General features: G+C 28.2%; 2 protein-coding genes across 2 annotated transcripts; both read right to left on the bottom strand.

The window, feature by feature from the left end:
* Nucleotides 1–6,800: 6,800 nt before the first annotated feature.
* Nucleotides 6,801–7,827, bottom strand: LOC117926719 (disease resistance protein RPV1-like). The gene is made up of 2 exons (XM_034845975.1): nucleotides 7,547–7,827; nucleotides 6,801–7,395 (listed from the first exon to the last, which is right to left on the bottom strand). The coding sequence occupies exons 1-2, from the start codon at nucleotides 7,745–7,747 to the stop codon at nucleotides 6,817–6,819; spliced, it is 780 nt and encodes a 259-aa protein (XP_034701866.1). The 5' UTR covers nucleotides 7,748–7,827; the 3' UTR covers nucleotides 6,801–6,816.
* A 510-nt stretch (nucleotides 7,828–8,337) lies between these two features.
* LOC117906850 (disease resistance protein RUN1-like) lies at nucleotides 8,338–13,912 on the bottom strand. The gene is made up of 3 exons (XM_034820091.1): nucleotides 13,350–13,912; nucleotides 8,633–8,953; nucleotides 8,338–8,527 (listed from the first exon to the last, which is right to left on the bottom strand). Exons 1-2 carry the CDS (start codon nucleotides 13,877–13,879, stop codon nucleotides 8,923–8,925), a joined length of 561 nt encoding a protein of 186 aa, XP_034675982.1. The 5' UTR covers nucleotides 13,880–13,912; the 3' UTR covers nucleotides 8,338–8,527; nucleotides 8,633–8,922.
* Between the last annotated feature and the right edge of the window lie 253 nt (nucleotides 13,913–14,165).

Below are 14,165 nucleotides of genomic sequence, written 5' to 3'. Positions count from 1 at the left end.
CTACTCTGGGATATACTAGGAAACGAGCGTGAGAAAATTTTCAATATTTCGTTAAAATATTTTTTAAAAAATGTCATAACAAATTTAGAAAAAAAAAAAAGGACAGTGTTTTTTAGAACAAATTTTTTGTTTTTCAAAACAAAACAAAAACATAAAATAAAATATAAAATAAAACCCCAAAAGTTTTTAGGCTTACAAACCTCGTTTAGAAAGATAACGAGCCTGAGAAAATCTGTAGGGAGGGTTTGGCAACCATGAAACCAGAGATAATATCCAGAGAAACTATCAAACTTTCCTCTCCAACCCCACATTCCCAAATATGGTACAAGCTCTCCATATTCGATCAAATGAGTTATGGCATGTATATTCTCATCATCCTATTCTACACCAACAATGGCGGTGATAACCCAGTTGACTTTTCCCATAGATTAAGTGGGCTCAAGAAATCCCTCTCTAAAACTCTAACTCGATACTATCCACCAGCCGGGAGGATTGGGGATGGTGGGAGTATTGTCTTCTCGGATCGGTCCTTTTAGGGTTAGATACTCTCAACAAAATTCTATATCTCATTCCCATTTAGATACAAATAGAAAAATCATTCTTTTTTTTTTTCTCTCTCGTTTTTGAGAAGGGATGAAGATTATATGGTAGTATATTTCAACAAAATTCTATACCTGTCATTCTCACACAAATACATATTAAAAATCATTCATTTTTTCTTGTTTTTCACTTGTTTATAAGGAATTGGCCACGTGTTTGGTTCAGATTAAAAACTTAATTAATCTACAGGTTTTTTCTTCTATGCTAAAAGTTTAAACCTAAGTTTTTCTTCCATACAACTCAAGAAAACGCAGTTCACAAAAATCATAATACAAAGATGTTGAAACAATCAATATAATGACATTAATAAAAGAAAAAAGATGATAGATCTAATAGATTTTGGGTTACCTAGGAGTCCACAAAGAGAAGAATGTTGGTTGTGAGCGTGTTGACTATGGGTGAGAGAAAAGGTAAAAGAAGATTATGATTTTATATATAGGGTTTGTATATTGAGATTTTTTGGATTGTGGGTGGCATGTGGAAACAATGGGCTTTTTATATATTGTCTCTCATTATTAATTCTAAAAGTGGGCTCAAGTGGGTTCATTAAGTTATAATACTTAAAAAAAAATTATTTTATATGATGTCACTTCCCAAAAAATGACACTATAAATATAAAACTGATATCATCTAACCACCTCAATTGAAGATTTTTTATCTAATGTGTCACCTTTATTAATTATAAACCGTATGGTGTCATTATTTTAAAAGTGACACCATAAATAGTGACACCATAAATTATTTTTGTAGTAGTGAAAGAAAGTAGCATGATAAGTCAATGAACAAAAAATATCTAATATAATGGAATAAATTTATATTAACTAGAGGTTTTTTTTTATATATAATTTATTTCTTTAAAATGGATAAAAGAAAAGTGGTTATCTTGTGAGAAGAATAAGAATGAGTTTTGGTGCTTTGAGGTGATGACATTGTATACTCCATTCTTGAAAATTTCAAACAACATATAGTACCTTCATAAAGTTTGAAAAGTATAGTATTAGTGGAAACAAGGGTAGACATATATCAAATCATCCTTGTAAAAGAATATAACAAATTACTTTAATATACCTTTGCCCAATTAATTTAGTCATAATGTGAGGCTATGTTTGATTCTGAAAAAAACTAAGGAAAGATAAAAAAATGTTAAGAAAAATAGTTTTCTTGTGTTTGGTTTTACTATGAAAAATAGGAAAGAAAATCAAATATAATTAAAATTAGTTAAAATTTTATGTAATTTGAAATTATTTAATCTTAATACAATGGAGAAAAAAAAGTTAAATGGGTTTAAAGAAGCATATAAATATAATTTTTTATTTTTTATTTTCCTTCATTTTTTTTTCTTTTCTTTTACTTTTCCTCTTTATTTTTTTTCCCTCAATTTTTTCGGAAACCAAACATAGCCTAAAAGTATGTCTGCATTTTTCAATCATTTATCATATTTTATTTTATTTTACTTTTCTATATTTGTATTCCATAGATCATTATTATTTAATTTTATTATATGATTTAAAATGAAATACAATATTTTAGTGAAGAAAACTGGTGTAATAATTCTTTGAAATAGAAGCAATTCTCTTGAATGCATGTGTGGACGTGTTTTTCACGTACATTTTCACTCGACGACGAGACTCGCTTTTTATTTATTTGGTGAAAAATATGATTTTTAGAAAAGACTTGGAGTCGCCACTTATTATTATTATTTTTAAAAGGAAAAAAAATAAGAAAGAAAAACCCTAAGTGTAACTCCTAAAGGAAAAACAAGTTTGTGAAAAATCGAGTTTGGGTTCGGGGGTCAGGTTACCTATTAGGAAAGTATAGTGGTGAGCCGTAGTACCCTTTTAAGCCCTTATACATACAACTTCTACTAAACGAATCAAGAGAATTGTGGTAATTAATTAATTAATTATGGATACCAAAAAAAATAATCACACAAATGAATATGTACAAGTCATGGTGAAAATTAATATACACAAAAATAATGATGAAGTCTAATTAAAAAAATACACAAAATAAATTACAAGAAGATTATACAAATTGATTTATTGAACCGATTAAAAAAAATGTATTTTTTTTCAAGAAATTTCAAATGAGTTTATTAAAACCAATTTCAAATTAATGATTTCAATTTATTTATTTACAAAAAAGAGTCAATTTATTTTCTCAATTTCATTTGTATTTAATTTTCAAAAAAAGTGATTCACACTTATTGTATCAAAAGAATTTATAACAAAATTTCAATTTGGATACAAAAATTATTTTTACTTTCTTTTACTAAAAAGGAATGAATTTGTACAATTTTATTATAAAAAAAATATTTAGATTTATTTTCATTTAAGAAAGTGACTTATACAAATTATTAAAGAAAATATGACTTTATTTACAAAAGAATTTTTAATTAAAAAGAAAAATAAATAAAAATCTTCTATTTCTAACAATTACTTTTAATCCTATTTTAATTAAGGAAAAAGAATTTATTTTTAAAAAAAATTGGACAATTTTATTAAAAATTAATTTTCGGGACAACTTTATTTACAAAGCATTTTTCAAACAATTATTATTAGAAACAATTTTTTTTGGAATTTTATTAAAAGTGATTTTCTAAATTTTCCTAAAAACACTTTTTTGGATTTTTATTAAGAGAACTTACTTTTATTAAAAAGAATAATGTTTGAACTATTATTTTCTTAAAACATGTTTACTGAATTGTTCCTCTTATTTAAACAAAATTTCTTATTTGTTTGACATCCAATTTTATACACAATAAGTAAATATATAGAAACAAATATTTACAAAAACCAATAAAAATAAAGTCAAATAGAAGTGGGGAAAAAACATGTACCCCAATAAGCTTACAACAATTTCAATGCTCCATTTACAGTTTTTCAAATCTCACTCTCTCTCATGGAATTCCATACTCCACGTGTCATAAATCTATACTCAGCCAACAGAATTGTAGAATGGAACATGCAAAAACAAAATAACCCAAATGTAAATATCTAGAAATGTACAAAATTCCAAATAAATATTCAAATCCAAATTCAAACTTCAAATTAGTCTAGTAAATTTCATAAATTAAAAATGGGCCTAAATTAGCAAATTTAATTCAACATAAATGTCTCACATGTCATAAGTCATAGTTCAAAATTGTTTAATTAATAACCAAAATACAAGCACAATCTAATAAGCTCAAAATATGATAAATTAAAATAAATTCCACTAGACCTAAATTCAATATCCCCAAATTTAAGTTTAATTTCATATCCAAGTCTACATCCACAACAAAAAATCAACCCAATTTAATATGCAAACTCATATCCAAAATATACCACAATTCTTATGTCAAATCAAATAATTAAAATGAGCATAACCATATAAATTATCAACTAATTTAACACAAATTAGCAAATTCTAAATTAATTCACCAACAATAAATGAGCCCAAATTTTATATTAATTTACCAAAAATAAATTAACTACTAATTAGCAAAGCCCAAATTTCATATTAATTTAACAATCCAAATTTTACAAACAACTATTACTAGTAAAATCAAAGAAAGAAAAAATAAAAGAAATCAAAATGAATTTACACTTTTGTTAAGACCATGAGGGAAAATTGGGGCTGCCAATGGTTGGGAAGGGAAAATGAATTAAAAATAAAATGAAGAGAGAATGAGAGAGAGAGGGGGATAAAGGGGCGCTGGAAATGGAGATGGCGTCGCCAGCCAACAATGGCGATGTCGGTTGGCCGACAGTGATACAGGCAGCAACAAGCTTTGATGGGTTTATAGGTGAGGTAAGAAATAGGTAAGAGGAAGAGGAAAGGGAAAAAAAATGGAGAGGTCGTGGGGTGGAAATGCAATCTCTGCAAGTGCGGTGTGGTAGTGTGTGGGAAGAAACAAAAAGGTAGTGGTAGTGTGTGCGAGGAAAATGAAGTTGAGAGATGAAAAAAATAGGGGCGTGAGGGTGGGAGTGGTGAGTATTGGAAGTGAAGGAGTAGTGTAGGGAAGAAGATGGAAGAGAAAAACAAAAGAAAAAATGAAAAATGAAGAGGAAAAGAGTGGAGGGAGAAATGTGGGTTCTCTCTGTCGTGTGTGGGTGTTGGAGGGAAAGTGAGGGAATGAGAGAATGAGAGAAAAGAGGTAGGGGTCACCAGCAGACAGTGGCTCATCGGCTGCTACTGGCCAGTGGTCCTTCCGAAGATGGTGAGGATTGATGGGTTTTTTGGAAAAAAAAAAAAAAAGTAAAATGAAGAAATGAAAATAAGGAGTAAAAAAATGGAGAAATGAGAGGAATGTGGGAGAAGAGAGAAGGGAAAGAATGAAGAAAATGGGGGGAAAGAAATGAGGTGAAGAAGAATGGAAGAAAAGGAAGAAAAATGGGGCAAGAAGGAAAAAATCAGGTCGAAAAAATGAAGAAAGGTGAGTAGCTTAAAGAAGAATAAAAAATAAAATAAAATAAAATAAAAAGAAAAAATGAGAGGAAAAGGAAAGGGATCGTGGTCTTGGGAATGGGGTGGTATGGGAGGAGAGAGAAAAATGGAGAGTAGGTAGAATAGGTGGGAAAGGAAAGAGGAGAGAAAAAAGAAAGAAAAAATATATATAATAATAATAGTAATAGTAATAATAATAAAATAAAATAAAAAATATATAAAATAATAAAAATTAAGAATTAAATGATGAGTGAACAAAAAATATCATATGTAATCGAGATTTAAATCTAAGGATAAAATTGAGGTCAAAATTAATGTAAAAATAAATTTTGAACAAATTTTAAGGTTTACAGCATGATATCAATCCTGTTTTTTTTTTTTTTTTTAACTTAATATTGGGGGAGGTTTGCCTTGATACTCAAGCTCTTTATTTGGTAAAAGAAAATGGACATATGAGCGAATAAAATTCTTTAAGATTATTTTTGGATCCTGAAAAGTACTAAGGAAAGATAAAAAGTGTTAAAGAAAATAGTTTTCTATATTTGGTTTCATAATGAAAAGTCTGGAAGAAAATCAAATATAATAAAAATTAATTAAAATTTTGTGTATTTTAAAATTATTTAATTTTTATATAATATAGAAAAATAAGTAAAATGAATTTTAAGAAATATATAAAAGTAATTTATTGATTTTGACTCTATTTTTTATTTTCTTTAATCATTTCTTTTCTTCTATTTTTTTTTTTTATATTTTCTTTTCCTCAAATTTTATGGGAAGCAAGCTTAGGCTTTATGAATTTTTTAGGATGGAGACATAATACAAAAAAAAAAAAAAAAAAAAAAACCCTCACACTTCCTTTATTCATTTCATGAAACTTTTGGCATTGTTGTGCTTTTTTTTTTTTTTTTCTCCAATTCTTTTCTCAAAATATTCCTTAGCCATATCCGATGGCAATGACCAATGTTATTAGAAAATTATTATATTGTATCATTCTCAAATCTTTTGTTGCTCTCTTTCAACCCTAAAATCATTTACATGGTTGTTTGAGCCCAAATGTTTTGTCATTCTTTTAGCCAAATTGGCATATAGCAGAAGTGCATGGTTATGAAATTATTATTTTTATTATTTTAAAAATCATGACTCTTAACTACTTACTAAAATAGTTTTAGGAATGAAAACATTTATTATAAAAGGTATATTTTGCTAAATTTTAGTTGTTCACATTATAATTAAAAAAAAAAAAAAAAAAAAAGGCTAAACTCAAAAATTATATTTTTATTGTGTAGTTTAATATGAAGATAATTATTATATAAAAGGCTGAAACATTTAATATCTCCATTATTATCGCAAGGAAGAAGATGGGGACAAAAAAATATATATATTATATAACCTTATGTTTGATTCCGAAAAGTATGAAAGAAAGAAAGAAAATGTCAAGGAAAATGATTTTCTCATGTTTAGGTATCCATAGAAAACATAAAAAAAAAAAAAAAGTCAAATATAATTTAAATTAGTTAAAATTTATACATTTTCAAATTATTTAATTTTTATGTTGATAAATTAAAATTAGTTAAATGAGTTCAAAATAGCAAATAAAAATAATTTATTGATTTTAAATCTTTTTTTTCCTTCACTTTTTCCTTCGTGCTCCTTTTCCTCTTTATTTTCTTTCACCTTACATTTCCTTTCAAATTGTCCGAGAGCCAAACATAAGCCAAAAGAACAAGCTGAAGATAGAGATGGTTGAATATAAAGAAAGAGTTTTGGTGATGTACCTGGTGACTGAGTTTAAAACTTGAGATGGGTGTTAGATTCTCTCAATCTTTTATGGTATGGCTCCTCTGCTTGGTTATGTGTTGCATCATCATGGCTTCTTTTAATGTCCTTTGCTGTTGATTTGTTGTCACCAGAATTCTCAGGAAAATCTAACGAGTTATGATTCTGTTGATGATCTTGAGAGTATATAAAATAGACCCCGCAACTTTTGGTTTTATTCTGGCTACCAAAATTAGAACCAAAAAATGAAACCTCAAGGTCCATATATTGGCTGGAGTGGAACTTGTCTCGAATAGTAGTCTTAGGATAGTACACCAGGCTTAGTTTATCCTCATTACCATTAATCTCATTGCACACACAAAAAGGACTATATACTCCCTTGTAAGCATATTCTTCTTCATCAAATTTGAAAGATAAACCTAAATGTGATTTTAGTGGATGAAGAAAGAAAAATGCAAATCCGAGGAACTGGTCATCTTCATACCAATTCATAGGGAACTCTATTCTTATTTGTCTTCCCATTTCCTGATGTAGTACCCACCCTGGAATTCCATGACTTCCTAGATCAATTAGTTTCCCTTGCGAAGGAGGCTGCACAGTTAAAAGTAACATGTAAATGGTGTGGCTTTCATGAGGTATTGAAAAAAACATGGTTACATATGAAGAAGTTGGGATGGATTATTTCACAAGTATTTTGTAATAAAAAGAGAAGAAAAACAAAAAGTTTAAACAAAAATTATACCTCAACTTTCTTGAGCCATTTGAGGAGAGAACAGAGAAGTGTGGATGGATTTGACAGATTTCCTAGGCTTGCGCAATCATGTGCATCGATTTCTCTTAGACTTGATGGAAGCTCTGGAATTTCTTCAAGCATGTTGCAGTGACTGATATTAAGGTATCTCATATTACAAAGTTGAGTAATAGCAGCAGGTATATGACGCATATCGTTTTGGCTTAGATCTAAACCTACCAGTGAGGATAGATTCTGAGTTTCTGATAAACCAAGTTTAGTTAAATTTTCCATGTCCGCTGTGACTAGGTTTGGACAGCCTCCGAGATGGAGATACATAAGCAATTTCAACCTACCAATGCTGCTTGGAAGACGACTCAAGTTTTTGCATTGTTTCAATGACAAATAGTCAAGATGATTTACATGTTCAATTGATGATGGAAGCTCTTTTATACCCGTTCCACCCAAATCAAGATCTTTCAAGCATTTCATATCATCCATGATTTCTGGAAAAGTCTCCAAGTTTGAGCAATTCCTTAGAGAAAGATAGCTAAGGGATTTCAACCAACAAATGCTGTTTGGGAGACGACTCAAGTTTTCGCACCCCTCCAACTTTAAAAAAAATAGATGTTTTAGAAATTCAATTGATGATGGAAGCTCTTTTATACATGTTCTACTTAAATCAAGATTCTTTAAGCATTCCATATACTCACTGATCTCTGGAAAAGTCTCCAAGTTTGAACAATCACTGAGATTGAGATATTCAAGAGAGACCAAGTGTTGAATGGCACTTGGCAAGCTCCTAATCTTTCGGCACCCACTCAAATTCAATGAAGTAAGCTTCTTTAGGGAACCAATGGATAAGTCAACCTTTTCCAAACTTTCACAAAATGAAATATTTAGTCTCACCAGATTTGACATATTTGAGAAGTGTGGCATGCCAGTGAGTCGTTGAGATCCTGATAAATTCAAGACCTTTAAATTTTGAAGACGCTGTAACAAAATAAATTAATTATTTTATTTTAGAAAATAAATTTCATGAACTAAAAAATTAATAATACAAAGGAAGGACACAATATAACTGAATAGTAATACTACCTTTTCCCCTTGCCAAAGGTATCTTATATTGCTATGCTGCAAGTTGAGTTCAACGAGGTTCTCCCCTTCAAAATTTGAGGGTAAGGATTTTAAAGAATATCTTTCCCAGTGAAGATATCTTAAATCATATGACGGAAATTCGAAGTCTTCAGGAATGATGAGTTTTTGATACTCCTTTCCCATGTCATTAACATTAACATCACAACTCCAATAAACTTTGAGCAATCTAAGTCTCTCCATCCTTTCGAAAGTTTTAGTAGTGAATGAGATTTCTCTTGATCTAGACATGTCTAGAAATATCCCTTCAATTGCTTTCGGCCCCTAAAACATAAGAGTTCAAGAAGATGAGTAAAGCGAAAAATATATAGAATCTTACCAAAATTATAAAGATACATAGCTACTTTAATAAAAATAATGATACTATAGATCAACTAAGTTTATGCATTCAGATTATACCTTTTTTTGTCTCAATATGCAGCAAATATCCTCAGGTTCCCACAATCTACTCCATTTCCAAGGCTTTTGAGGATGATCATGTCGAACAATTTCTCTACCCATTTCTTGTACCAAATCATGCATCCCTATGATGTTATGTGAAAGAGTAATTAGACACTTGTCACTAAGAACTCTTATTACACCCTTTGCACACTCAAGTAGCCTTGTAACATTGTTTTTTTGACATCCTCTGAAGAAGCATGCAACATCAAGAAATATCCCCCTCTCTATCTCATCTAGTCCATCAAGGCTTATACTAAGCACATTTTGGACTTGCTTGTTGGGTTTTTTTTTTAGTTTTTGCAATGTACTTTCCCACTCATCCTTGCTTTTACTAAAAAGAGAAGAGCCCAAAATTTTAATGGCTAAGGATAGGCCATTAGCATAACGTACCACACCATTTGAGACAGATACATAATCTTTTTCTGGAATATTTTGTTTAAAGGCATGTTGACAAAAAAGCTTAATTGATTCCTTGTAATCTAACTCCTTAACTTCATATGATACATTCACTTTATGCACCCTCAGCAATTGTTGATCTCTAGTTGTTATGATGATTCTACTTCCAGGACCAAACCAATCATGCTTTCCTGCTAAGAATTCCAATTGCTCTAATTTGTCTACATCATCAAGAATGAGAAGAACCTTTTTTGAACAAAGTCTTTGTCTGATCACATGAATATTATTTATTTCCAAATTTTTTCCCCTTATAATACCACTAAGAAGTTCTTTTTGTAATTCAAGTTGACTTGAGTGGCTTTGGGATCTTTCTCTCACATTTGCAATAAAGATACTACTCTCAAAGAGATGGAAGATGTTATTATAAACAACTTTGGAGATTGTGGTCTTACCAATTCCTCCAAGTCCATAAATCCCAATCATGCGAACATCATTTGACTCAATTTTTATCAATGATTTCAATTTTTCCAAATGAAAATTCATTCCAACCATGTTCTCACTAACATGTAGTAAGAGCTTAGAATTCGATTCTTTGAGGATGACATCAGTAATTTCCTTAATAAGCCTTGTCTCATATCTATCAATTACAAAGTATATGTAGTGAGTTAAAATAAGTTGCAAAAAAAGAAAGAAAAAACAAATGTGTAGTAAATTGGTGATACTTGGTAATCTTTATTGTAATTGAACTGGTGACTAATCGAATGTGAACCCAAAAAAAAAGAAAAAATAAAAAATCACCTAGTTTACTAAATTATGTATTTTTAATAATATCTAGTAATCTCCACTATTATTGAACTAGTGGCTAAATGAATTTAAACCAAAAAAAAAAAATCCAATTTACTAAATTTCATATTTTTAAGTATTTTTTCATTTTATGAAGCATAATGTAAATGAGAAAAAAAGTAAAAAAGAAAACAAAACTTTCCCTACTTAAAAAATGGGGTGGGGAAAAGTAAAATCATGGCATTTTTACCTTCTTTTCCTCAATATTTTCTTTTTGTACTATTGTCTATGCTATTCAAAAATAAGGAAATCATTTCTCATAACATATTTTTCCCTTGGTTTTCTAAAAACAAAATATAGCCTCAATGAAAAGTTAGGTTTCTAATATTTAGGTTTTTATGAAATTTTGTTGATCATTTCATTTATTATAAAAAGTTTTATTTTTTAATAAAAACCAAATTTATTATAATGCCTAACAAATGGGTAGGTACAAGATCGCTATATTAATCTCATGCCAACACGGTAGGAATATGAAGATATTATGCTTATCTTGAATAAGTAGATCAACAAGAGAGACTAATTGCGGATTTCTTCTGGACTAATAAAAAAATTTTAAGATCAAAAAATAAAATTAAAAGACCCTTGAAATTCAAAAGTAAATATTCCTAAAGAAAAATTGGGATAAGGTGTAATGAGATGAAAATATTTGAAACAATTATGGTTAATTTTTCACCTTTTTAATCTAGAAAGTTTAAAATGTATTTCATTTTATTAAAAAAAAAATTAATTACCCTTATTTTTTTTATAATGACTAAAATAGACTGATTTTAACTTTTTTATAAATTTAAAAGAAATATTAATGTAATATAATCTATATCATTCCAATCTCAAAAATTATTAAAATAATAAAAAATTCTAATATTCTCTAATTTAATTGTAATAAAAAAATATATAAAAATAAACAATAATAAAATTATCTTAAATTTAAATATTTTTTAAACTCTTTATTTGTTCTCTATAAAGTTACTAAAGTTATACTCTAGTGATTTTTCTTTTTCTTTTTTTTTTTTGTTAAAGTTGGTTTGAGCATAATAATATTCTTTTTTTTTTTTTTTAGTTATGTATATCTCTAAAACTACAATAAGGAGTATTACTTTGTTAGCAAGACGTTTAAAAGTAGAAAATAAAGATGCATGTAGATCACTTTAAGTGAAAAAATTCTCCTTATTCATGAAGTGTTTGATATTAGTTTGCTATGTATACTCTTAATTAAAACTATAATGTTTCTAATTAAACCGCTTCATCATCTTATCATATGACATTAGAATTTAAGGAAGACTCTCACTAATTATCTTGAATAAAAATTAAATTAAATAAAAAATATATATTAAATTTTATTATTATTATTAGTGAGAGTTAAATAAATAAATAAAAATTGAAATAATATATTAAAATAATTTATCCATTTTAAATCTATTTTTATTTTTCATTCATTTTATTTTTTCTTTCTATTTTATTTTCCTTACATTTTCCTTCAAGCTTTCTAAGAACCAAATATAGTCTAAGGGTAATAAACAGGGCACATGGATGAGGAGAAGTGAAGAGAAAGTTGTTGTCATCTACCATCATATTGAATGCATTTATAACAAAAACTAAATTTTCTAAACTTATGTCCTTATTAAAATTTGTAAGTATTGTTACTAAATCTCAAGATGCAACTCTTTTTAATACTACATTTCTTAATTTTAAAAAAAAAATCATAAAAGAATCCAATGTGACAAAGTATCTAAGAAGAAGAAAAAACTAAAAAAAAAAAATAAAGGGAAATTCCATATACAAGCAAAATGGCTTTTAGTTTTATTTTCTTCTATTTTTTTATTCTCATATTTAGTGTTGACATGGTGGTTGATATTGAATTGACTTTTAATTTATTCTTAATTTCATATTTTTTCAATTTTATATGATTTTTATATTTTATTATTGATATTTTTTCTTTGGCAAAAACTAATATTTTTTTAATTTTAATTTATATAATTTTTATTTTTATATTGTACTTTTATTAATATAAATCCAAGGATGAAAATATAGGTAACCACGGATATATCGGAGATATATTGGCAGATATTTTGGAAAAAAATATTGATAGGCTTAAAATTGTTAAAAACTCATGAAAATGTAAGGAAAACCTCGTAATAATATAATTAGAAATATAATAGACATTTCAAAGTTATTTTATTGAAAAATTTGATATATGTATAACATGATTTATCATATTTGATAATAATATCATATGCATCGATTAAAATATGAATTTTATAAGTATATATTTATTATTAAATTACATCTAATATTATGATATTTGATTATAATATATCTAATTTTAAAATACATATCAATATTAAAATTATGATCCATTTAATTCAATTGTATTAAACAATATAAAATAAATTATGATATATATATATATATATATATATATATATATATATATATATATATATATAATTTTTTAATATTTAATTAATTATTAATGATATTAAAAACATTATGAAGAAAATTATATAATTTTTATATTTTTGGTAATCAATTAAAAGAAAATTTTGTATTTAATTATAAAATAATTATAATTAATTTGCTCTTTAAAATATTCTTTTAATATTTTCTTTATATAATATGTTTAAGTATATATAAGTTTAGTGTACAATATATAATAAGGACAAGTTTGCCCAGATGGTAAGTGGAGTGTACCCCAAACCTTTTGGTTTAGGGTTCAAATCCCCTCATAAGCAATTTCTCAGCCTCTTATATAAAACTTCTCTTTCCCTTTTTTTTTTTTTCTCCATTTTCTTTCTCTTGACTCTCTCTTTATTTTTCAAAGAATCCAACAAAGGTTAAGTCATAAAAATTGAAAAAAATAAAAACTTTTTATTTTTAAAAAAATTTTAGAAAAGCATTTTTGGTAAAGTTGGATGAACAATCTGTGGAAAGGTCAACCCAGATTGAAGGAGAAAATTTTAAAATGAAAGGAAATTATAGTTACCGATATTTTTGTAGATCGTATCCAGCTAGATTGCCTGCTTTTGTCATGGCACTTCTCCACTTCTTAATCTTCTCCTTTTTCTCCGCATCTGCTTCTCTTTCGTGATCAAGAAATGCTTGTTCATAACTTCCTGATTGTTTTCGGACATCTGATGGATCCACATGATAGAAAATGGGTAGAATTAATCGCTGCTTTGTTGCCATGCAATCGAAGATCTTCACGAGCTCATCTAGACACCACCTGGAGGTAGCATAGTTTTCTGAAAAAATGATAACAAAAATCTTCGATTCTTCAATAGCATTCAGGAGCTCAGACGCAATTACTCTTCCTCTCACGAGTTCTTCGTCATCTCTAAAGGTGCGAATTCCATGGGAAATCAAAGCCTCATAAAGATGATCGGTGAAACCATAGCGGGTGTCTTCTCCTCTGAAACTCAAGAAGACTTCATAAGGGAATTGATGGGTTGATTTAGAAGAGGAAGAAGAAGGAGGAGGAGAATAAGAGATGATTTGGGTGTTTGTAGAAGTCATGGTTGTTTTTTTCCCCTCCTTTCTGGGTCAAAACTTAAAGAGATTTTGAAGCTTGATTTCTCTTCAGGCTAGGAGGCAGGACATTTGTGCCGTGCTTTGATCCTGGTAGGTGGGTATGAAGAAAACACCAAATTTCCACAAAAATTTCGTTGGATTCCCAGCTGACAGTCAACAAAACTTTTGGTTTCACTATTTATTTATGGAAATGAATGGCAGTGGGGCATAGTGCTCGTGAAGGCTTCCGTAGCTGACATTCATTTTTTTAATTATTGCCTGAGTGCATTGC

Source organism: Vitis riparia, chromosome 2 (genome assembly GCF_004353265.1).
Source record: "Vitis riparia cultivar Riparia Gloire de Montpellier isolate 1030 chromosome 2, EGFV_Vit.rip_1.0, whole genome shotgun sequence".
Taxonomy (NCBI): domain Eukaryota; kingdom Viridiplantae; phylum Streptophyta; class Magnoliopsida; order Vitales; family Vitaceae; genus Vitis; species Vitis riparia.
This window is presented reverse-complemented; position numbering and strand designations above follow the sequence as displayed.